At 41.2% G+C, this 26,374-nt stretch overlaps 1 protein-coding gene across 2 annotated transcripts in view; it reads right to left on the minus strand.

The window, feature by feature from the left end:
- The window catches only part of LOC113484029 (tropomodulin-2), a 34,672-nt gene that overhangs the window by 7,977 nt on the left and 321 nt on the right, over nucleotides 1-26,374 (minus strand). The window contains exons 1-5 of one of the 2 annotated variants that reach the window (XM_026856128.1): nucleotides 17,347-17,367; nucleotides 16,315-16,513; nucleotides 14,507-14,663; nucleotides 4,218-4,340; nucleotides 1,969-2,055 (exon numbers count right to left, since the gene is read on the minus strand). In XM_026856128.1, coding sequence (XP_026711929.1) covers nucleotides 1,969-2,055; nucleotides 4,218-4,340; nucleotides 14,507-14,663; nucleotides 16,315-16,440 — 493 coding nt within the window. In that variant the 5' untranslated portion in view covers nucleotides 16,441-16,513; nucleotides 17,347-17,367. Of the gene's footprint in view, nucleotides 1-1,968; nucleotides 2,056-4,217; nucleotides 4,341-14,506; nucleotides 14,664-16,314; nucleotides 16,514-17,346; nucleotides 17,368-26,374 lie in introns of those variants that run through there. The other variant, XM_026856127.1, reaches the window with a different exon arrangement.

The raw sequence follows: 26,374 nt of genomic DNA on the forward strand, positions 1-26,374 counted from the left end.
AATGATGGCTTAGAACACAATTAGTACTTCTAATTCCCACGCATGTAGCTGTGGAGAGTAATTTATAAACCCTGACCACCCAAGCCACTAGAGGCAAGACAGGAATATGTTACTGACCACAAATATGTTTAAACCCTTTTATTTTATGTTGCAGACAGTGAGTGATTTTGAAGATTTGTGCTCAGGTCTCAATGCTGTTCAGTGCAGCGGGTAAAGTTCATGTCATATCACGGGCCAAAAGAAAACCAAATATTTTTTTAGAACTCATACTCTTAGTAGAGATGAAGTCATACACAAACCTTGAGCTGGTTTTCACTCTGCTTCCTTTCACTCCAAACTGTTGTGTTGGGTTTTTTTTAAAACACTAATTCTCCAAGAGACCTCACATGTCCCTGAGTAACACTCCAGCCTTTCCCAGGGAGCAGGGAATTGAAAACTATTGGTAAAATGCATATAGAGAATTCACCTTGGATGCAAGGATGGAAAGTAAACAAAAACCTGCAAAGCATTTTTTGCATTTGTGGCAACACCCTTCCAAGTTGGGACTAAGGACAGATTTGCACCCAGTCCTCAGGTTAGACATCACAATATACTCAGTCTATTAGCAGAATTTTCCATTTTCTACTTCTTGTTACTTCCCATGAGTTTTTATCTTGTTTCTTTCATCATGGTGCTGTTTTGCCACGCTGACGGGCAACTTCTGAGATGTCTCCCTCTTTTACTGAGGCATTTCACTTGGCTAAGGAAAGATACTGCTTTTGAACCAAAGAATATAGTGAAGTGACAGTGATTTTTCTGGTTCTGAAGTCTGTGATTGGAGCATAGTTTAGCTGACTCACATAGCTGACATTTTGACTCAGTACAACAAAAATATTCTGAAATCTGTGTGGATTAGTAATGCACGCAGTTGCCTGTTAGGAGATAGATGGCAGCTCACACAGGGCCCCGCTGGGGAGGCTTGTAGAGCAGTCTTAATCCTGAGAAAAAATGAAGTGACACGGTGTCCTGACTACTTTCCCACCTCCCCTTAATAGTGAAGGATGGAAATGAATGGGCTTGGTAAAGATAGCTGCTGTTCTCATGGCATTACAAGAAAACACTTTTTTAGTACTGTTTCCCTAGAAAAGGGCATTCCACAATTTTGTCTTAAAATGCAAAGTTTAGCCCACTTGATATCCCAGAGCTTGGAGGTGACTGGATCTGGATCAAGGCTTGGCAGCTCTCAAGAAAAACCTGGAATTGAGACGTACCCAGTTCTCCCCCCTCCAAGCTCCTGTCAGCAGCTGAGCAAAGATCTGATTCACCAAAGGTCTGTTTATTTAGTGCCAACATTTCTGGATTTGTTTCTAGTAACTACAGCTGTTTCTGTTGGGGGATTTCCTGAACGATTATGCTTCCCACATACTGAAGGAACCATGTAAGGGGCCACATTTAAACACCTTGCCACAGGGGCTAAGGAGAGGCAGGAGATCAGAGATTGTAGCTGGGGCAGGAGCACATCCATGTGGCCTTTGCTTCCCTGCGAATGCAGCTTGACGTGACCCTGCTCACAGCTGGGACTCTGCCCTCTCACTACAAGTCATTTTTCAGTTGTGTAAATGTAGGTACTTGGGGTGAGATGGCTTGCCCTGTGCTGTGGCCACCTCTTTGCTACAGCTTGCTATGTTTTCTATCTGCTGACTAAAGTGGAATGAAAATATGTATGTCTTGGCTTCTTAGATATTCCCATCCTTTCAAACACCTCTGCATCTCTAGGAAAACAAAGCTCCTTAGGAATGATTTATTTGCATGGTACTGTTGTCATTATAATGAGTTTTAAGCCTGTGTTTATTTTAAAGAGCTACCCCTCATGATTAATTAGATCAATCAAGGTAAGGCCCAGTTACATTTCACTAAATTAGACCAATACACCCAACCTAGAAGTGTACAAGTCCATAAAGATGACATAAGAGAAATCTGCTTGCTTACTTCTCACGGTTCCTTTTCCATCTTTACTGCGGGCTCCTCCTTCGTCAAATTTTGGGTTGTTGACCATGTTGTGCACTCCAAGAACAGCTGAAATATGTAAATACCAGCAATAGGATACAGTGTGAATGGCAGGAACAAAGACTGAAGAAAAATACCTGCTACAAATTCGAGTATAGTTCCCCAAACAAAACCCCCTTTATGAAATATTAACTCTGAGTCATGCTTGTAGGGGGAGTCTTTAGGGGTCTAGAGATACAGACATCTTTAATATTGATGTCTGAACAACTGAATCAACATAGTATGTATATCACAGAAGTGTCAGCTGGAAGGAACCTCTGCAGCTCATCTTGTCCAGCCTTCCTCCCAAGCAGGAGTGTTGCCAGCACTAACCAGGTCAGCCATGGCTTTGTCTAGCTGGAAATATCCAGGGATGGGAAGCCCACAATCTCTTTGGGTAACTTGTTTCAGTGCTACACTCCTAATAATTTTTTTCCCTTAATATACAGCCTAAGCCTCTTATTGCTCTTTGTACCATTTGGCATATCTGAGAAAAATCTGACTGTATGTGTGGTTAGCTTAATAAATCAGCATTCACACTGGGGTTTCTTATAGAAGCACATGGATGCTAACGTGCTTGGGAAAAAAAAAATATATTCCAGGACTTTAAAATAAATAGTGAGGATAGAAACTATTATGAGAGCAATGACAAGAGAAACCAAAACTCCATAAAAGAAACTGCAATGTTATATTTTGTGGAAATGAGCTTGCACAGTGCCAGAGAATAAATTGTGCTGTTTGCTGATACTTTTCCCATAAATGATCTAATTGGACTTTATTCTATAGGATCATGCATTAATCAAAAGTTATTAACTTGATGTAGATTTTTTTACATTTGTTATCTTTTTTTTTTTTTATGGAAAATACTCTGTTCTGTAAGCAAATATCTCTAGTTGCTGTCACAGTCTATTTTCAGAACTCTCAGCAGTCGGTTTGCTACTCACTGTTTTTCATTAGACCTGGATACCTACAAATTCTGTTGTGAATGGCTGCATACTGACCAGAGCTGAGTAAAACTTGGAACTCCATTCCATGAACTTAAGACTTCTTGAGAAGTGCCAACTGCATTCTAATTCTGTGGCTCCTGTGATGCTTCACATTTCAGTCAGAGCCAAGACTAATGCATTCAGAAACGGGTGGTGTAGCCAGGAATTGCAAAGATAATGGCAAGATCCCATCCTCCAACAGGACATTTTGATGTTGATCTAACCCAGATTTGGATTAATCTAAAATGCTGAAATATTTCTTTTAGATTTTCCTAATGAAAACAAAAAAATTGTCAATAGTGTTGCAATTCTCCCATCAAAATTTTCATAGAGACAAAGGCCCCAAACAGGTACACCACGGATCCCAGCCCAGGGAAGGACAAGATCCGCTCTGAAGTGGGTGGACAAGGCTGGAGGTGTCAATGGTTCCATCGGGAGCTCTCAACACCAGGTTGTGCAAGGTTTAGGATGGCCCATTGACATTACTCTCAGCAGCTCTGGCTGGTTTGCTCCTTCCCAAATGAGGGACTCAGATTATTTTCGTAAAGATGGGACACACCCGTGATAGAAACTGCTTGAACGTCACAGGCAGCTCAAGAACTGTAGATTGGCCTTTGTAAAATGCTGTAGGTTCAAATATTATTTATGCAAGTGGATACACCTCAAAATTACTTCCTTTGTGCACACTCTAGATTATACTCTGGATTAAAGGAAAAGAATTAAAAGTGGAGAAGATACCCAGGTCTAATCAAATGGCAACCAATTTTCTGATTGAAGGGATTAAATTCCAGCAGGATCTTCATCCGCTGCACCCTCTGACAAGTTTATCCTGCCATTTGGGATGTCAGAGTTGAGAGGAGGCAGCAATTGTATTCTAAGAACAATGCGAATGCAGTAAAATCAGTGGTCTCCATCCCAGCCTTCAGTCTACCACCTACCCTTCCTTGCCCCAAATCATGTTAAACTGGTTCATCATCTCCCCTTGCCTGACGCATCAATTTTAAGGAGATGAGAGAAGTCTAAAATGCAGCAGCTATCGAGTCACACTTGAAGCCATTGTGGGCAACGTGTGCCCACAGGTTGGCCACTTGTCTGCATAGTGAACCAGCAGGTACTTGAGAGCTGATCCTGAGATGCTCCTGGTGGCAGGTTTAGGCAGAGAAAAGCTGGACGTGTAGGGGTATTCATACCCATATATCATCTAACCTGCAAGGTCATAGAGCTCAGTGTCTGAAGCGCTGGCCAGGGCTTCTTCTAGTTCCGGATCCAGGGTCACTTTCTCTTCTGTACGGGTTTCTATGGGCTTTTCTTTAGGAATAAATATTTTTCCTAAGAAAAGAAAAAAAAAAAGCCAGAGTGAGTAATGAATTATTGGAACAACTCCTCTGCCTCCTGGCGGGGATGGGGGAATAGGTCTGTGACAGTGGAACTGCCTGGAAATATTCTCAAGTGCATGTTTTCCTTTCTTGATGCTATCCTCTGCACCAGGATCTTAATAAGAGTCTGAAAATACTTTGTGTTGGTGATTGTTAATATGGAAGCAAATTTCCTAAAATAAATGCCCAGGAGCAGGCACAGCCGGCATTCTTCTGAAGTTGCTGTGGCCTTAAATAGGCAGAATCAGGTATACAGAGACAACTTGCAGAGATTTCATCCTTGTATTTAACTGAGGCACTAGAAGCACCTAAAACCACTCAACTGTAAGAACTTTTCAGTTTTACCAAATTCCATGCAAGAGCCTGAAAGCTCAGCAAACCTGTTCTCTTCCAGGAACCCAGTTTAATTCCCAGCCTCTCCACGAGTATTTTCCCTCTGTGTCTCCTATGATCATTCCCATAAATAGCCACATCCCGATCATCTATGCAGGTTTGAAAAGTCTGAACTGAACTGACCCACACGTTCCCCAAGAAAGACTCCTGACCCGTTTGTCTCTCTCTGTACGCTGCTGTTACAGTGGGGTTAGCAGGTGCGTGTTTCCATGCAATATTCCCCCAAGACTGAGATCACTGGCCCTTCTGCTGAAATGAGAAAACCGTAGGATAAATCCAGAAACAACACAAAAATTCCCACTGCTCCTTTAGCCTGCTGTTATAACCTCAGCAGTGTGATGATGTAACTGCTGCACTTCAGCCACCACCAGCACTGCTGGGCCTTTTTTTCCACTCAACCCTTTCTTGTTCCACACGCATCCAGTCAATAATACATTAGATGATGCCACGTGCCACGGACGGTGTCATGGCTCTGATAATTCTGTGAATTCCCGTGTTCTCCTGTCCGCCGTGGAGGAGTTCCCCTCACCTTGTCCCTAACAGCTACTTCTCAAGCAGGCTTTAGTTAATCCCATTGTAATGAAGCTGTGATGACCTTTGGAGGCAGGTGGCTTTGGCCCACTGTCAACTTTAAATTGTCCTTTGGTGCAGCTCTGTACACTCTGCATGGAATTTTCAAGCCTCTCCTTTCTGGAATATCTCTAAAATAGTTTAATTTCAACTATATGAGCGATACTATTTTGTTACCATGAATAAATGCAGTTCTGATATTTAGTGCTGAATTACAGATGCTTTGTCATCCTTTTGTGGCTAAATTTTTCCCTGTTATGGTCCAAAGTATCATTTTCATGTACATAATACCCAATTCATTTATCTCTTTCATACAAGTTTGTCTGCAGAAGTTTCTATACTGTCAGCTTCCATGACTGAGGTCACTGAATAAGCTCAGAAGAAAATTGTAATGGAAATTTCTGAAACTCTTGTCAAGGTTTACTGATGCTGGATTTGAATTATTTACCCAACAGATATTTGTCCCAAGGCTAAATAATTTCTGAGTACAAAACTGGACAGAAGATTATCTAGAAAGAAAAAGCAGTATCATATTATGATTCATTTTTCATGTGATATTTTAGGTAACTTTTTAAGAAGAGGCTTCTAGAAGATAAAAGCCTTTGTGGGCCAAAGGTAAGAATCATTTTAACTTTCCCCACGCACTGGGTAATATGAATCAGACACAGCCAGCCCAGCAACATCAAACAAAAGTCAAGTGGAAATCTAGGGTGAGAAATACTCTGTGAAGATAGATTAGTCACGCTCTCCAGATTTCATAACAGCACAGGTGCTTTCAGACTCTCTCTGTACCACCACCCGGTCTGAAGTGTTGGATAGCAGCTTCCAGACAGCGCTGACCAAGCCTTAACCTGATGCCAGCTTGACGGGGAACGATAACACATAAGGAGAAAAACTCATTACCATGTTGGAAGCTAGAAGACCAAAATTAATCAGAGTATCTGAGTAAACAATCACTAGTGAGGAGTACTGCCCATAAAATATTTTCCTTTCAGATCACTGGTGGTTCCACGTGAGTTTCAAGTCATCTGTAGGTTGTTTGAGGTATCTTGAAGGAACCCTACTTATCTTTCCCCTAACAGCTATACTCTACAGAGCCACAGTTTGCATGAAACGCCTCCATCAGGCAATAAGTGATTGTTCACAGACCCAAACCCCAGCCACACTGTTAACAAATACTGACAGAAGTCGATGCTTTCACACATGACATTGTAAGGGGACGGGGGACCTCGAGTCTGATGTAAACTGGACACGGTAAGACAGTTGGTCCTTCTCTATGAACTTTGGATGTGGATAAACCAAGTATCTCGTGTAGCAAGAAACCCAGGGGTAATGGAAACCAGTACTGGCTCTTACTGTTTCTGTGCAGCTCACATATACAGGAATAACAGTTTTTAAGAATTTGTTTCAGACATATGTAATTCTTGGATAGCAGCCCAAATCTTTTTAAATGTGTATATGACTCCCAATGATAGTTTCACTTAAAGCATTCTTGGCAAATGTTTTAGAAAAAAATTCTATTACTGGTTCTATGAAATATTTAAAGGGGCAAGGTCATGTCAAAGATGGTAATATATATCTTTAATATATGCGAGCCTTGCTGGCGTCCAGTGGCGTTTTAAAAATATTCTCTTTTTTTTTTTTTTGCTATCTAGATAAGAACATTCTTTTGCATTATCCCACTGTGAAGAGATGTAGTATAGCAGATAGAGGTTAGAAAAGCTGATGCATTTAGCATGCTATTAGGAATTCATTACCTGTCCACCAAAACTGTGTGTCTGTGTTTAGAGACGGCTGCCAACCGGTTTTCCTTCATTATTCTAAGGACAGAGTTTGAAGATTCAGGAGGTCCCTCCTAGCCCCACATCCACACGTTGTAAATTCATTATATACTGCCATCATGGAATTCACCGATGAAATAAAATATGGATTGTGGCTTGCTGCTTTCAGTGGTCCAGTTTAAATTTAAAATTTATTCTTTGGAAAAAGGCTTAAAAGAATAGTGACATTTTATGATTTTAAAGTGAGATTTCTGAAGAAAGGCTCCTGCTCTTGGTGCTCTCTACATTCACACTGTATTTTAGAAGGTACTTTATTATAAACATTCCATGTGGTATAATTACTGTTGGCTGTGATACATTTTTACTCCAGAATATGCTTGTGTTCTCTGCTAAGTCCTAGTAGTAATAACTTATCTTTCCACCAATGAAAAACACAGTGACAAAAGTTACATTTATACATATCATACTTTAACACACAGATAACCACATTTATGTACAAAAATAATATAGTCTTGTGTTTAACTGCAAAATAAAATTAAATTCCAGTAAAAAAGAAGAAAGCATTAAAATATAATTTGAAGAAAGCATTAAAATATAATTTTTTTTTTCATGGGCATAGAAACCCAAAACGTCTGGATTCCAAAGTGCTTTCTTTGAACATGAAATTTTAAGGGTAAATCAATGCAATTCTCCCCATCTTTCTGTGAAACTGGGATAAGTGCTTGGGGTGACCTGGATGACAACTGATGCAGCTTATTGTAACCCAGAGACTTTCTGACTGTGTGTGCAGTGAGTAGTGATCTGTCCTGGCTCAGTCTAACAGCAGACCTGTTCCTTTGCACACACTGCAAAACTTCTTTTCAAACTGAAATATGATATGGTTCATGTTTTACTCAAAAAAGGGGAAAAAACCCATTGAAAACCGGAGAGAAGGATTCAGTAAACAAGACCACAGAGAGACACGGTAATGCAGAGTGAGATAAAAGGAAACAAATTCTATGAAAAGAAGAAATACACTAGGTACAGTCATAAAACCACGGATGGAATTTTGCCACTTGGTTTCAGCGAGCTCTGATTTCCTGCACTATGCAAACACCCCCATAAAAGAAAAGTCAAAGTAAAACAAAGAGATGGATCCCTAACTTCATCTCCTTATGCAATAATACTTAACTACGTAACCACATCCACAGGAAAACGTGTTAACTGAGCAGGGAACTACTTCAAGTGTATTTTCTTGAAGTAAGTTGATTTGTTTTTTGTTATCTAAGGGCAGGAAAAAAAGGATTTTGAATAGCATTGTTGATAGGATTTTACTGGTGTGTCCAATCTAAAAAAAAAAATTGAGGATTTCATCTTCATTTATAATTTACAGCATGTGGAACATCCTTTTTGGTATGTCTTCTCTCTGCCTGCCTTCTTCTGTCATTAGACTTTTGTGAATAAATATAAATTGCCAAATTATTTAGTATAAATACTTAGTATTTATTCCCACCTTGTACAAGCCAAAACTCAACAAAGCACCGAGCGATGGGAAATAAGCCCATTTATATATAGCTGTAAAAATATCCTTTTATTTAACATCAGTTTTATTAAAGATAGTTACTTAATTTTATAATACAAATGCATTTTCTGCCATAATTGTAAAAAAATACTGTACTTTCTTTTCCTATAAACTGTAGCTCGTGGTATGGTACTTCCAAGAAAATATCTGGTTACACTTACTACTTCTTCCTTTTCAATGAATCAGTGGCTACAGTGAGTGCCTGTTTATTCTCAATTACAGAATTGCTGCACTGACCTTAGAAGTGAAATTCAATAATCCTGGAAATCTGCCTTGCATAAATCACAGGCACCTGATTCACTTTTTCCATTTGCACTATTCTTTTCTTTTGAGGCTGACTGAAACTCCTCCTTACAAAATTAGTTCTTACCAGGAATAAATTTGTATTATGAAGAAGAAAACAAGCCGAGTTCAAATAAGTGTGAAGCTGAAAGCTAGTAGTAATTAAAATGCAGTCTCGTAATTGCTGCTGTTACTCTTGGATTAGCGTCTGCATAGTCTACGCCTTAAAAATTGTGACAATGGAGTAGCAAGGTTGCAGAGTTAAGCTTTGCAGAGTTATTAAATCTGTTGTGCATATACAGAAGGTGTGAGGTTAATTGCACTGGCATCTTTGACTTTGATCAGCGTGCTGTGATTCTGCCACCACAGCGATACCCTTTAAAGCATTCCTCTGAAAATACACTTACAGTATACTATAAAAATAGACAAAAGCCAACCTATAATCTTTAAAACAGAAGGAAGCCCAGAATTTCATCAGACCCTCCCATGGATTATCACAACAGTTGGGATCCCTGCAGTCCTCTGGATTACCACCTGGATTAACCTGCTTCCCCAAGGGAGCAGAAAGCTCTTAGGTCTGATGTGGAGTGGCCGCAGAGAAGGGAGAGAGTCAAACTGTGCCACTGGGCCTCAGGTTCTCAGGGGCATCAAAAACCCTTGGAACTTGGGCAGAGCCAGATGTCACACTAGTTCTGTTCCTCTCTGGCCTCTTTTCACCCACATATCCTTCTCCTCTGTCCCTTCCCTCGTTGTCCCCTGTGCCTTTCCCATCGCCTCTGGTGTTGCACATCTTGGAATCCTGACCCTTCCCACCACCTCCTTTCCCTGTGGCCTCTCTTCCTTACCACGGCTCTCCTCCAAGCTCCTCTCCCCAGCGCTGCCACATCTAGTCCTTCATCCTGAACCCATCCACACAGCTCCTCAAAAACCAATCCCGCCACCTCTCTGCACTAGCCTCTCTGCTGGCTCTTTACTCTTTTTTTTTTTTCCTCCTTTTCCAGTGCCCTTACAAAGCGAGGGGAGCACTGTCAGAGCAGAAGAGAGTCTTCCTGCCTGTGGTCCTGGTGTGAGAGTGGCCCCTCAGATGAGCCACTGCAGGGCGCAGCCGCCAGCCACGCTGGGTCCCTGGGCACTGCTGTGCCCTCCCGTGGGCTGTCTGCACATGGGACTAACACTCAGTGCAGGAGGAATATTTCAAAACCGCTCTAACAAACTGGATATACAAGTACAATATTTGGAAGATGCCAAATTCAAGGGTGTTTCTCTTGAGACTGCAAAGGGCACGCGTTTCATGTCCCCTCTTCAAAGAATGGAGGCACTGCAGCTCATTAAAAAAAAAAAAACAAAACAAAAAACAGCTGGAAAAATTTACTTTAGATGGCTAAAACAATGTGTTTTCTCCTAATCTTCTTCTTGGAAACAGCTAAGTCCTTTCTGCTGACACTTTCCAAAAATTCAGCCCGAGGCAGACTCTCAGCATGGGAAATTTCAGCGTGAACTGTGCGAGTTTGGCAAAGTCATAAGCAAGTAAGGCAGGGTCTTACAAAAGCAAGCAGTGAAAGGCACTGGCTAGAGGCATTACTGTCAGCAACTGCAGCACTTTCAATGCTTTAAGAGGCAAACATCGGTTTTAAACTTGAGCCTTGAAGAAGGGGAAGAAGGTGGCAAAAATTTAAACAAACCATTTCAGCGTTGTGAGTGCAAAGACTGCCTTTGTCAATCCAAGGAAGATATCGTGTCTCTAAACTAGCCCCTAACTTTTTTATTTAGAGTGTGTCAGAGAAACTGGAATTGGAACTCATTAGCATCTACTGTAATACTTTGACCTTCTGAAAATGACTGTCGTTATTACTAGTGCTGTGTATTGGACTCAGCTTGGCACAGCGTGACGTGCAGGATAGATGGTCTCTGTCAGGGCAACTGAAAACAGGGGCTTGCCCACAAGTTCTCTGGTTTAATCATCCTTATTTTCTTCCTTTTCCTTTTTATCAGTTGTCTAAAAATGTTAGCATTTAATCACATACCAGCATGTTCCCCTTCCCTTTCCAGCCACAAATAATAATAGCCCAATCCACTGGAGTTTTTCCATGACTTTGATGAGAACTGGATCGGATCCAAAATGAAATGATTTGGCAAGGAGCAGAAAACCTTGTAGAAAACAGGGATAGTGGTGAAAGGGTTGAAACAGCAATTCTCAGAGCAATTAAAAGTGGCACGGCCAAGTTTTCATATCTAATGATGTTTCACAACAGAACTTTTTTCAATTATGTTTCATTAGTATCATGTAGTTAAAAAACCACTGCAACAAAGCAAGAACAGAAATGTTGTTAATAGTTTACGTTTGTATTACAGTAGTGCTCGGATCTTAACTCAGATCAGATGTACATACTGCATTCAGTAAGGGAAAACGGGCAGCGCTGATGTTGCTCTTTAATATTTTGTGCCTGTACTGCCTCTTATTTCTCCACCTTTTATTTTTATTCCTGAACTTGAAAATTATACAGAAAAGGCTTCACAGTGATCTAAGTGTGATAACCAGCTGTTCCAGCTGTATGTGTTAAATGCAGTGGGTCAAAAGTAACTTTGGTGGTTCATCAGGTTCTGCGTAAGGGTTTCTAGAATATCTTTGGTGGTTCATCAGGTTCTGTATAAGAATTATATCTATCCTAAGTCGGAACTGATCCAAAAATACATAAAATAAACACTTACAAACAATTATCAGCCCTAACCCCTCCGTTGCTCATTAATCACGGACCCAGTGTTTGTGGGAATGGCTGATGAGCAGCTGCGTTGCTCATCACTAGATCATTCGAACACCACAGTGGGAGCACACGCTCGCCATGGGGACATTCAAATGAAGTACACACCCCTGACTCGTGTTAGAGACGATGGGGGGTAAAAGCAGTTTGAAAAAAATTGCCTGGTGGACAGTTTGGGGGTGCACCTGTCAGGCTGTGACCACTCTGGCCCTGGGTCAGCACAAATCCTGTGTTTTCCTTGAAATGTGAGAGCTATCCCCTACAGGCTTAAAACCTTCTTTTGTATAGTAATTAATGTAGTACATTAACAAGCTGAAATATGGCAGAGAGCCAAAACCCTAATACATGCCATACGTTTGAATTTTTTTTGCCAAACATTTCTAACTTCTCGAAACCACGATCACAATCAAAACCAAGGCAATTCCCTGCACAATCAACCCCCCACCTTGAGCTCATATTTAACATTTCCTGTGATTTAACCACTCTGAATATCCCTGTCAGCTCTGGAATTTGTTTTGGCTTGTTTTCTAGCACAATCAAAACCTTATGGTTGTGTTCAGCCTGTAGAGACCAACGTAGGCAACTGAATTTTGTCCTTCAGCAGCTGTTTGGTCGAGAACTCTAATAAAGCATTAACAGCAAAAAAGAAGGGGCAGAGACAGTAGATAAAACAATAATGATGTATCAGAGACTGTTCTGGAAGGGGGATATTTTAAATGCCACTTTATTTTCAGCTCATAACTGAATTTTCAAGCTTTTATTGTCAAGATTTGGACAATAAATGTAGGAACTGGTAGAAACGTTGCTTAATGTTTGATAGAAGCATTCCACTTCCTAAATTTGAAAAAAAACAAAAAACAAACCAACCCAACTTTCCCAGTGGCAGACAAATATCAAAGTACAAAACACTGACAAAAGCTTAAACAACACTCGGCATATTCTAATCCTACTGACACACAAATATTCTCAGGTGGCATCAACACCTCTCATTTCTAATTATACACAACTGGATGCATTTTAGAGCTGCCCCGCAATGAAATTTTTAAATTACAGAATTAGTGTAAAATTAATTTGAGGCTATTTACAGTATGGCTACATTACAGTGCTGCTATAATGTAAATAAATATTTTAACAGGGATATATATTATTATAAATATTTACCAATCTGTAACTACACCTTAGAGACCATCAATATACAGAAGATGAAGAATAAACTTTTCCTCAAGAAACATCCTTCTTTAGTTTCTTTTGAGGACACATTTTAGAAACGTAAATTATTTATCCCGAACTAATTACTAAGCTTCGAAGAATACTTATTATTCTCCAATTAAAGTGACTTTTGTACAGATCAAGTGCTAGTCCTGTGGGTCTGTACAATTCCACGCACCGCTGTGTTTTGGGGTACTTGTGTTTCAGCATGTTTGGAGATCTCGGGGTGCAAAATGCAAAGTCTTGGCCCTAAGTCAGTAACGATCAGTAAGGTGAGACCGGACTGAAGGTGTTGGTATAAATATGCAGAGACCTGCAGGTGGCAGCTGCTCTAACACAGTGGTGTGTAGGAGACTGGAAACAACTGGTAATAAATCCCTACTAGAGTAAAACATTTTCCTTTCTCTACAGTATGTGCTTGAGCACTTCCAGCAGAATCACTGGAGCGTCACTACATTTTGGTGGGCTCAGAATCAACGCTGTGAATAGCAGTAAGTGCAAGTTATGACGGAGGAAAAAGTAGGTTAAAGAACACGCTGCATGATAAGTAACACAAGAATCAGATCTAGCTGAAAAATGCCTCCTTTGTCTAAACCCATTGTTTCAAAGACTGAGAACACAATGAAATGATAGTAGCAGCTCTTGGGCTGCAAATAACATTTTGTATCTTTGACAATGACACACAAAGTTAAAAACACTGCCTTTGATTTTCTTGAAATATCTGCTTTCCCTTAAGCAGATCTCATTGAAATAATGGCAGATCGGTTAGATGGCCAGAAATGGACCCAGACATAGGAAGTTCCTTCTTGAACGAAGGAGTGGCCTGAGGTAGGCGGTTTTATCCACTGTATATAAACAAGGAAAAGGAGATAATGGTGCTAAAGGGACATTGTTTGCTTAAAAATGCAACTGTTCCTGCCCTAAGGTTATCCTACCAATGTTTGAATGATTAGAATTAGGTTTTCCTGTTTTTCCCTGTTGTTCCTGTAGCTGTAGGGCAAGGGGAAGCAGAGAAGCTGTCTGCATGAATCGCATTGCCAGATGCGCTAGTAAACAAGTGGAAAAATAATTATATTTTTGTAAGTGTATTCCCCGAGCTATCACTTACAGCAGTTGCAGTAATACTTAGAAAGGCATTTATACGTTTCCTCCTCAACACGTCCACCCCGCAGTACCCTTGCCTGGGCCTGATGCTTGCCGTGGACTAGTCCCAGTGGGGCTACCGAGGCCACCTGTGCCCACCCGTGACTGCAAACAGAGGCATTTGCTGATGTGGGAGCTGCTGACTGAGCCCACTGCTGGACTGACAGTTGTGTGTTCCCAAACTCCCCAACAGGCCTGATGGAATCTGCCAGAGTAGCAGGACAGACACTATGACAGCAGATAGAGTCAGCACTTCATCTCCTGCCACAACAGCTCTGGATCTGACTCCTGAGGTTCCCTCCGTGCAGTAACAGCCTCTCCCTCTTTTATCCCAGCGTTTTTTCACAAAAAGGCCAGGCAGCAGTGGGTGCCTGTGCCCTGGCAGGCCTTTACTCAACGCCAACATGAAGATGGACAGTACCTTTCTTTTCCCCTGTAAACGGTACAAAGTCTTCTCTGTCTTTGTGCTCGAGCGCTTGCTTCTCCAAGTAGGAGAGCAGGCGTTCTCTGTCGAAAGGGCCCGTGGCGGGTTTAGTGGTCTGGTCCTTTTGCCGGAATCCCGCTGGCAGCAAGGCATTCTGTGAAAGAGAGGGGGGCACGTAACACATGAAGCAATTTCACGTAGTGTTCCAAACTTCATTTCCATGTTGTTTTTTAAGTGAAATCATTCTTCACCTGTTACTTCACATAATGCTCTTTGGTGACAGCAGTAACTCACATCACCAAAGTGTAACCATTAAAACCAGTAGATCTTTCAAGCTTCTTGATTGTACCACCTATTAATATTTTTATTAACCATATTTACAATCACAGCACCAAAGAACTAAGATCAGAACCCTTTGTTATACACATATTGTAACCACAGAGTTTGGAGTCTGGGTAAATAGACCAGGATAAGGTATTTTTTCACATTTTCTTAATTTACTCTTTTTTTCTCCCTCTTCATTTTTCACAAACACCTTTCATTCTAATGCAGATGTCTCTAGGACTTCAGAAATGAATGGCACGCACAGAAAGTAATTGGCGGGTGATGTGGACTTCAGCTATTCCGACTATGCAGGAAGCACGCAGATGAAGCCCCACGTTAAACATGCAGCTGTGTGACCCTGCGATTGCACCTGCATCCCATAATATAGGAAGATGGATAATGCTCCCACATTTCAGTCCAGGAAATCCCAGAAAGAAATACAAGGACGTGGAGTTTGGCGTGCCCGCGCAGCAAAGCCAGCATGTTGAAGATGCCCCAGAGTGCTGCAGAACCACTTCGCCGTTGGCCAGAACACACACAGTAAATCTGGCCCATGGCGAGTGTCCAGTGAATTCTGAACACGGCCAGTGAACTCACGTCACTAAACATCTTATCTGTGTGCCCAGAGTGCCACAAATTTACTGCACATATGTAGCCTGGCTACATATGCACTGTGGCCTGTTTTGGTGGGTTTTTAATGTTCTGTGCCTCCATTCCAGACTCCAGATACTTGAAAACGTGCTGTAGAAGTGGTAGTAGTGACAGAAGTGACAACGTGGAGGGAGAGAACAGTAAACCCCACCTTTAACTTCCAGGTAAATTTGTTCTATTAAACTAGAAGCTATAAATCTGTTTCAAATTTGTCTCCAGAATAAATGGATTTTATCTGTCACTTTTCCAATTCCTTCATCAGTTTGGAAGGTTTTGGGGTAGGTACAGTCAGAATTCCCATCCACCATGCTTGTGACTGTAACCTCGTTATTGTAGGACCAAATGGTTCCCAGGACAGGCATCTTTAAATTCTTTGTGAGAGTGTCTTCTAATGTTCAAATTATCCTTGCTCTCCAGAAGATGACAGTTGTTTAGCTGAATCTTATTTTTCTTAACCACGCCTAAATATATTCTCTTCAGCTAAAAATATCTGTGCTGAATGACACAGTCAACAGATTTCTGAAGTTCAGAAAGATCTGATCTTCACCAGCACACGTTCTGTTTGTTTGTTTATTGCTGTGCTCAGAAAGAGCAGCCACAAAAAGCTTCTCCTCACGCTGCAGCGTACAAACATGATTAAAGATTTAGACTGCAGACAAGCTCCTGTCTAAATAGACAAGGGACAGAGAAAGGGCACAGGACATAACTGAGCTGCTCCTACTGTAGGGTACGCTGCTTCTGCTGCGACAGGCAAACAGAAAATGCTGCAGTATGAGGCATTTATAACAGTCAGCTTTTGAACTCGGATCCCCCTGGTCCCCATCACTAACCTCAGGATCAAGGTCATCAAGAACATGCTCTAGCTGTTTCAGTTCATCCTCTGAGAGTTTGCTGAGTATTTCATCTTCATTGATATTCTTATATTTCTCCAACTCTTTCCGGAAGGGCAGAGACATGGCTCCTGCTGCACCGCTCGACTGTCAAGATTTCAACCATCCAGGAATACTGAGCTTCGTGCGGCTTCGCTCGCTGTTAACAATAAAGCATTATGAGTTTCTCCATTGAGCTGATGTAGTCCTAAAAAAGCCAGCATTTTATCGCTGCTAATGAAAACAAAGCAGCAAGATGTCCTGGCAGAGCTGAGGGGGTGTGGGAAGTGCTGGGGCTGCCTGTGCAGCAGTAGCCAAGGAATAAGAAGGAGGGGTACTATACACTCGGGAACCTCATGGGTTGTGAAGCTTGGAAAAATACATAAGAAAAAACATTGGGAATTTGTCCTTTTCCATAGAGCTAAATCTAGTTTATTTAATTTGCTTGGAAACAGCAGTATCTGCTTGTTCTTTTGGCTAAAGGCAGAAGGAAGCGGTAGACTCAGAGAAAACAGTCCAACGCTGACAAACAAGAAACAAAATGTTATGCCTTGAGCGATTCTATCTTATCCCAGCTTTGCTGATGGCTGAAAGCTTACCCACATCGTCTTGGATGGCTTTTTTGGTACATTCTGGTTACCTAAGCAGCTTTAAAGTATGCTGGTTGGCAGTCTTACTTCAGAATGCCTGGCTACAAATGATAGCGCTTATCATCAAAATAATTCTAGCAGTGAGGATGTACCACAGCTCAAAAGATTATCTATGAATTAGTCTGCTGCATGAAGCACCTGCAAGCATTCAAAACACGGTCATGAAAAAAAAAAAAAAAAAGATGGACTTAATATTTCATCAACTTTTTTTAAGTTTTAAAACTTGAATGTGGTTCCCTGCTAGATGATCCCAACTGATCTGTAACAAGAAAGTGTCACGTGCATGGCCGCAATAGTAATTGTCATATAATTTGTCAGATAATGAAGGACTTCCTGTGCTTACTTGCTTTGTTTTCCTGTCCAGAACCAATTCTAGAGTCAGGATCTGCCTGTAAATGGATGGACTGAAAGAGAATTAATCTATGATCAGAAACAGCATTAGCTGGGGGCTTTAATTGTCCTCCAGGCCCTCCCAGGTCTGCCCCATTTCCCACACCAGCACCAGAGCTCTCGGAATTGCAGTTTTACAGCTGAGTTTTTGCATTTACAGATTTCAGAGCTCTGGTTGATATGGAAACAAGCCAACTGGCACCTACATCTGGCTTATGTATCAACCCAAACTCTTGATTTCCTTTGGCCAGGTCCTTAGTTGTCATAGGCTAACAAAATCCACGTGGGTTCTGTCGCTCTTCGTGTCAGCTGGAAGCCTGATCTTTCTTTTTCTTTTATTCAAAATCCAAATGAAAATGTTGCATTTACCTAGCGTTTCGTTATTAAAATACTAAATATTAAAACATCTCACCTTTCTATTCATCAAAGAGACTAGAAATCAGCAACTTCTAGAAAGGAAAGAGAATAATCAGTAGAATTATAAATTTGAAAAATCTGGAATTCTATGAATACTGCAAGGCATGATAAGCCTTGACTTGAAACGCTTAAACATCCTATTCCAAGAAAAAGCATTATTTCCCCTATAAACTCTTTTTTTTCCCCCCTTATTACTGCTCTAGTTGTTGTTGTCCCAGCTTTCATAGCACGACATCATTGTCAAGCCATTCCCAAAGTCATGGTAGAATCCAACTTTTCTTTAAATTGTGAGTTTCTTTCAGGAAGTTAGTCGGCATCTGATGTTCCACAGGGTTACAGCAGTTGTGAAAAATTCTTATCTAATCAAAATTCTGTCATATACAATGAGTGTGAGAGCTATTTTGGCAAAAAAAAATTCCAAAGGAGCTTAAGTTTCGGTGTGCTTGGTGCTTAAAGAGAACACTAGTTCTACATTCGTTTAATTGATGCAATCTGTTACCAAAACTGCTTGTTAAATAACGAAAGCATTCTATTTAAAAGTGATTAATATATTTGTTTAAACGTCAAAACTAAACTGAGCTGCAGTACATTTCTGTAATAAGGCATCAGGCGCCTTCTCTAAGTTTCTTTGGATAAACTCATTATAAACATAACATTTCAGCTAGCAGTCATTAATTGGGCTGAAAAATTTCTTTGAGGGGATTAGAGCTTTTTAAAACTCTACTTAACAGTTTAAATGGTTATTTTGTTAGAGTTTAATTGCATCTTTGGAAAAGACCGAAATGTAATTCCAAAGTTAGGTTAATTAAATATTGTTGGAAAAGGAACTAGTTAGAGTACAGAAGAGTTTCCCTGGCTGAGGCTCAGCACTCGTGTTTTGCAGGGTGCCTGGTACCAGTACCTCCTCCTCGGTTGCATGGTACTGCAGGATTCCCATCAGGTTTTACTGACAGCAGTAGGACCGTCTGTGTAACAGCTTTCGTGAAAAGGTTTGCAAGTTGAATCCGGGTGCTAACGGGTAATTACTGCAGAGTATGATTTGTGTGTACCAGACATTTCTGATTTCTTCATGAATTAGCCATAAAGGGAAGATGTGCCAGGAGACAGGTGACAGTTTTTTTCAGTAGTGTGCCTGTTTACTTTTAATTATTAGGAAGAAATTTGACCATGCACAACAGGGATACCCAAAGAGAAATACAAACCCAGATATTAAAATTGTATCGGCCTAAGTTCTCTCATGGCATTAAGCACCATGTTGGCTAACCCTTTTTAGATTAGTGGTGCATGGAAGAGCTTGAAATCATGCCTTCACACATACATTTGCAACAGAAATTCCCTCGATATTTTCCCTTTCATAACTGGATCCTACTCTTCTGTGACTGAACACTTAGAGAATTTCTCTGTCTACAATCCCTGTGGGTAGTAAAGCTTTTCTGGAGCTTACACCCTGCTGCAAAAGCTCTGTTGAAATGCCTGTTGTTCATGCCCTGGCTTTATGCTCTCTATTGACCTTTCACCACAATCACATTATCAGAAACCAGGGGAACGAGATAAATCTCATCATTCAGCATCATTCAGTCTGGGAAGGAAACGCTGAAGTCTTGAGTTCACATGCTCTGGAAATTGCTGTCTGATGTGATGATTTCAATCTCCACCTTCCTAATTGGATATTATACTGTTAACTTTGTGCATGTAAATAGGGCCATATGCTGTCTGTGCTGCTTCTTACTGTGGTTTGACTTTCCTGTGTGCACATACTGTTTTACTTTTTACATATTACATCTACTGGGTTTTCTTTGTCGTGAGGACTGTATGAAAACTTTAATCGGTTAAAAAAGCAGTCACAAGTAACCAACAGCTCCTGGCTACTGTTATTTTGAGCGTACAAAAGCAGATCAGGTGTCACACAGTAGAAAGGAGCTGTTCAGTCCAGCTGAGGAGGGTGCCTGTCGCCCTGCATCAGGGACACTGAGGGAAGCAGATGAGGGACCATGGGTAAGGCTGTGGAGTTTCCCTTCAAACTGACTGGGAAGAGTGATCGAGGAGAGTAAGGAATGGAGGAGCACCAATCCCATTTGTTTTTTTCCCATCTGGTTTCAATCTGGACCCCCCCAGTTTACCGTGGGCTCAAACACCCGCTGTCAGAGGGCAAAGCACGCTGCGAGGTGCCCCCGAGGCGAGTCCGCGCTCGTTCAGGACTCTGCAGAACTGCACGAGGCAGCATTTCTGCCAACCCTGTGCTACTTTTAAATCTTTGTGGAGCATGGATGTTTTGCAGTGAGCTTCAAAGACTCCGTTGCTATATTTTTACCTTTGAATCCTTCTAAAGAAAGAAATACCTATTTCTGTTTTATTTGGGGCATCTTTTTCAGCCACACCTGTCAACATTAGGATTCAAAATATGTTTTCAAAGACAGGAAGAGTATCACTAGTCTTGCATAAAATCATTATTTCTCTATGTAGTGAACACCTGCTGTGATGTAACTCCTCTATACTTTGCTGTGTCCCATAAGTACTTTTTGGTTATAATCCTTATACACTCCCGAGAGGGTTTTCTATAGTAGCTAGGCTAGGGTTTCTGCTGACACCATAATACTGTTGTAATTTTCTACTGCTGATACAGATTGTTTCTGAGATGGAATCAGTTCTCTGCTGAATTAATGTTTAGATGTCAGAGAGGTCCCACTTGCATTTGCTTGGATCCCTTGAGAAGCATTGGAAGAACCTGAACTATAGAACCTTCTATGGACCAGCAGCTGCAAAGGCACATCAGATTGCTCACCCTGTCTAAAACACAGGCTGGGCACCTAGAAAAATATAATGTCTCTGGGGTCCTGTAGAGATGAGAATACTGTGACAGGGATGATCTGAATTTCTAGCTTTTGATAGTCTGTACAAGCTAAGAATGAAGCTGCATGGCAACGTGCTTTTCTGATGTAAAAAGAGAAGTGCTGAATGGGAAATAATCCAATAGAGTTCTTTGCATGTTTATAGAAAAAAAAAAGAAAATCTTTTTTATATCCAGATTTGAGAAATTGTTCTCACTTTTCCAGATCGTGGCAACTGATATTTAGAGAGGAAATCCTGATGCATGATCTATTTTAAACTATCCACAGTGGTGGATGTCTGTATTTTGAAAGGCAGTTGTGAAACCGATCTGTAAATGTGGAAAAATTCTCCCCTTCCTTTAAATAGTCTCAAGTAGCTAAACATAAAAATAAGAAACAGGTGGAATAAATTTCAAGTTAAATTGATACTGGACCAAATAAATAGGCTGGGGCCATTATGATTAACAGCAGTGTTTGTGCAACACGAGCAGATGCTCAGTAGAAGGAGGGTGATTGTCCCATACTGTCCGGGCAATGGAGTGCTCTCACCAATGCACTTAATCCAACACCAGGCAGGGACCTCTCTGCTGCCAAGGAACTGCTGTCAAAAATAAGGCTGGGCTGTTGAGAACTCAGACTTTAAAAAAAAAAAAATAAAATTGTGAAATACTCCATTATTTGACATATAAATAAGGTTCCTTTTTTTTTTATTTTCATACTTCAAAGAAGACCAATATGTACTTTTTAACCATGAACATGTGGGAGATGTATACTCAGAGATCATGCTTTGTGGTACAAAATTTCTTCTTGGCTTTGAACTAGGAGGTTCAGAAATCTCAGAAAACCCAGAGAGGCTGCACAAGGGCCACCACAGCACAGGAGTATGATAGGAACATACAGCAAAGCATTGGGAAACTGCTACTTTTGTGTGTATGATGAAAATGGTATTAGCTACAGGTCCTGATGTAGCTAGAGACAGTAGACACATGAAAGAACCTCACACAGGTAGAAAAGGGAAGAGAGATCTGTGAAAAAAGATTTGGTCTTCTAGAACCACCCAACTTCTTTGCCTGTTTCCCCCCCAAAAAACCTGAAGAACTCATGTCTTGAGGAGCACTGAACAGCTCCAGTTTAGTCACCTTTTCTAACCCCTTCCATCCAGGACACAGCGTGATCACTCGGTGGAACGCAGCGAATAACCTGTTCAGAGATTTGTGCAGCCAGGTCCTTTGTGAGGGTGGCTCTGGGGCTGGCAGGGGAGCACGCGGCACTGAGCTCAGGCCTGGCTCTGGGCGAGTAAGGACGTGGCCAAACCTCTTCTATTCCCAGACCAGTTTGTCATTCTTAGTCATACCGTAGCAAAGAATCCCTAAAAAATCCCTGTATATTTAAAACACTGTTTTTCTCCAAGGCTAACAGGGTTATTTCACATTCTGTTCCTAGCAACTGGTTTAGTCCCATATAGAGACTAGTAAACAATTAACAGTTATGTTGTCCTAATATTAGACTAGGCCTGGATCTCTAGGATAATAATTCAGTGATCAGAAACTGTGCTTCGTAACGGGATGAGCCTTTCTGAACCTTGGTAATGCTTAGACCACTCCGTAGTTTACATCACAGTTGGCTTCTTTACCGAGGGATTGACAACTCCTATGCAAATAAAATGCGAGACATCAATTCACTTTAATGGGAGTTCAATCATGCCCTTTATAAGAAAATAACCATCATGTATATTGCAAAATTATCCATATGAATGCACTGTTATTTATAGAAGATACAAAGGGATGTACTCCCTTTGATTCAGATAACAGGAAAGGTTTTTCACTGGCGATGAAACGTTAATGCTTCTCGCTATGATGCACTGTAAAGCTGAAAAATAACTAATTTCTGATTGTTTCTGAAGTAACATTAGTGGTATTATTCACAATCATTCAAAACATGAAACTAAGTCCTGGGAAGGAAGGAGATTTCTTTGCAGTGCCTGATGAATTTATAACCCGTTTCTGGGTATCGTCATATTTTTAGATCATAACCACTAGAATTGTTTCCATACAAAAATGATCACCAATTATGCAGTGACCATATGATGATTTAAGCCAGTCTTACTTTAAAAAAGCGGCCTTTAAATCACTCCCTACCTACAGGAAGAGGACAACAGAACATCCCTCAGTGTTAGAGATGTTAGTGGGACTGTGTACGATGCTCTGACACTCCAGTGACGCGTCAAGTATGGGAAATTGGAGAGACCAGGGAGACCTGTCTGTCTGTCATGGCTCCTGCAGGGAGAGACTCCCCCTTGCTTTTAGAGGCTCAAGTTTAATATAAAATAATGAAGCCACCATCTCCTATTTCTGCTCATTGCAACTGGTAACTTTGTGGAACTAGAAGGTAGGTTTCTTCCATCTTTAGTACTCAAGGGATTATTTGAAAGTCCGTGGAAGGTTCATTAGCATTTCTAAAATAAAAACATAACGTAGTTACTGTCTAAAACTGAGGGCGGTGTGAAGTGTAGGCTGAACGTCCTGGAGAGCAGAGTCTTTTTATACAGACAAGATGGAATATGAAATGGCAGCTCCACCCACAATTCATCACCTGTAAGCTCCAGCTCTGACGTGAACAGAAACACCCTGGTGTTGAGCTGTACCAGTGTCCCTCAGATAAGACTCAATATCACACCTGACTGGAACCATCAGTAATGATGCTGACCAGTGGTATAAGTGACTGAATAAGTGCCTATTTGACAGCAACCGGAAGAAAACGGACTCATCATTTTCTGTGGGGCACCAAATGACATTTTAACCTCTTCCGATAACTACTGGACTCTGCAGGTTGGCTTCTGCAGTAGATAGTTGCTAATTTACCTCAAAACAAGAGGTTGTACCTCCCCTGGTGAGCACCACCCCGGAGCATACATGCTCCCTGTCTCATGCCACAGCAGCCCATGGCTCTGTGGTCCCCAGATGAACACGGATGCATCAGTTCCTGTATCGTGCACGTTACAGTAATAGCTGTCACATCTGTAAGAGGGTGTCTTCATCCAGCTCAGTATCCCAGATTGTGTGTTGTGTAAAGAACTGTAGTTCTTGTCACCATGAATGCAAAACAAAGCATACACTGGGGTATGAATTATCTGGAACTTTTGTAAAAAGGCATCCTTAGGAAGCCAAAGGCCAGGTTCTGGTATCCTCACTGACCATCACATTTCTATCGCATTTCCAGCTGTTGTGGTGCCTTAAACACCATCAGCCACACAAAAGCCTCCCCGCTCCACTGTCCTGTCAGAGGAAAGAATGCCTTGTTTGAGGTCAGAGGGAAAGTCTGTGGCAAGACAAGGAATTGAATCATCTTTCAAGTATCAGGCGTTGGATGGCTTTTCCTTTGGCTATGCAGTCATACTTCCACGAAAAGTCTCGTTCATTTATGTGGCTCTTTTAAATGAACAATGTACACCAAGTGAAAGCGCAGCAGAGAGAGAACCAAAGGCTGAGTTAAGAACAGTACTACTGACCGTACAACTATGATCCTTAATAATGACCACTGTTAGATAACTTCTAAAAAACCCCTCTTTTTGCATCTTTCCTACACTGTTTTTTCTCCTTATAACGTACAGACATCATAACTACCTACATTTTTTGCTTCTTAGCTGTAAACCAAAGCCAGAAACCATCTATGATGTGCACATCCTGATAGCTAAATCAATAAATAGGAGAAGGAATTGTACCTGGAAACAGACTTTTTTATTTTTACAACAAAACAGACCAGACCAGCCCTAGAAAAGAGCACACTGGTATTTGTCTTTCTCATGTTGGAAACATCAATAGGGAAAAAGGAAACTGGGTAACATTAACAAAAGCATTGTTCCACCTGTGCTGCCAACAGATAGCAAATGGCACTGCTGTTCTCAGATTTCCCTATTTTGGAATGGCGGCTGGACCTCCAGACCCACCTGTTTCTTGAAATAATCCTAATAAAGAAGGACTTAAAAAAAATCAGTTTACAGATTTCTGGGGCACCAAATAACACTGATGAAACTCCACCGTCAAACAGAAGCCGCTGCTGCGCTTGTGAGCTATGGTCAGTAAACAGAACAGATGCTCTCACCCCGGTGTTAACCTACCCTGTGCAAATACACGTGGCTGCGGGATGCTCCCCGGTGCCTCTCAACGCAAAACCCTGCACAGCTACCACAGCCTCAGTCAAGGGACGCTCAGTCACAGGAAGACATCAAACTATGAGATTCAATAACTCAGGAATGCTATAAAAAAACCCCTAGAGCAGGTTAATAACAGCAGAAATGCATAAACATTGCTTACCAGAAGTTGTAGAATATTGGAAATAATAATTTGGGGAGGGAAGAAAAGTTATGCAATGAGAGAGCAAAGAGCGTCATTTTGAACAGAATTATTTAGATTGTCAAGAGGAGAGAGGCTACTGGCCAAATTCAGACAAATCCAGCCAAGCTAGATGAATGGAAGAAAAGATACACACGGAACTTGGGTTGGCATAGTCACTAAAATTACTGATATAACCTTCTTCATTTTTTATACAGTGGTAAAAATTTAAAAAAAATATATATATTGTGGAAGCCAGTTAAGAGCTGCTCAGCACAGAGCACCACAGCAAAGGCAGACAGTCTCCTAGATAGCAAATGGTTGCAGAATAACACAGAAAAAAATCACAATATTGTCAGTATAATTGAGTGAGACACCTCCATACATCTCTGAGTTTGAGTTCATTTTTCTAATAATTGAATCCTTTGTAAGAAATTAAGAGGATGTGATGCCTGCAGTATTAGGCCAGATGGTCCCAGGTGTTTCTTTCCCATTACATGTTCCTATCTCCGAAAGTGGAGGGCAAACCAGAGGGAGTTCAAGGACAACTTCTGAGAATAATCAAAGAAAAGCTTTCCTATGATAAGAAGTTGAAGACTGCACCTATGTACTACAAATACAGAACTCGATAACTTACTGAAGACTTCCTCTACTAGACGTTTTCAGCAGCACAGATCTACACAGCGCATCATTCATGGGATAAAAATATCATCACTTCTTCCAGTTAATTTTAAATTGATATTCGATATTGACACATTTCTGAATTTGTTTCATCATTACTGATGTTACAGTGGGGTTTTTTTTCATGAATTTGTTACTCCTAAACTCAAGGTGGTCGCATAAATCTAACCAGTTTGCATTTATTTTACAGTCCTCAGATTTCTCTACGCGTTTCTCACTGATGACTGTGGATTTTTACTCCCCCAAAGCTTCCATGAAAGCAAACCCCCTTGAATTAGCAAAGGGCCACCCTGATAATTTTGTAATGAAGATGACAAAATAGAGCACGTGCATAACGCCAACGTGCAGGGTTTGAGGACACGTTTTGCCCATGGAGAGCTTGGAAATGTTACGAGACGTTACTAAACCCGCATGCCGTTCCCCAACCTGTCACTGGTAGATTTATTCCGAGCTGCTCCGCGGCAGCGCAGCGTACCCACCCTCCACCGCCCTGCTGCGTTTTCTGACATACAAAAGGCGTGGGATCTCCAAGGAGAGACGGCTCATCTTCATTTACAAAACCACCTTCCTCTCGCATTTGATGAAATTGCTTCAGCTAATCGCTGCCATTTAACGGCTGACATAAAGGATGCCAGCCCGTGGAAATAAATACCTCCGCCCCCCCTTGCACAACGCGCTAGTAAAGCCACAAAGGCGGAGAGGGGAGAGGCGCTCCGCGCCCCGC

The sequence above is a fragment of the Athene cunicularia genome (genome assembly GCF_003259725.1).
Source record: "Athene cunicularia isolate RWA chromosome 10 unlocalized genomic scaffold, athCun1 chr10_part1, whole genome shotgun sequence".
Classification (NCBI taxonomy): Eukaryota; Metazoa; Chordata; class Aves; order Strigiformes; family Strigidae; genus Athene; species Athene cunicularia.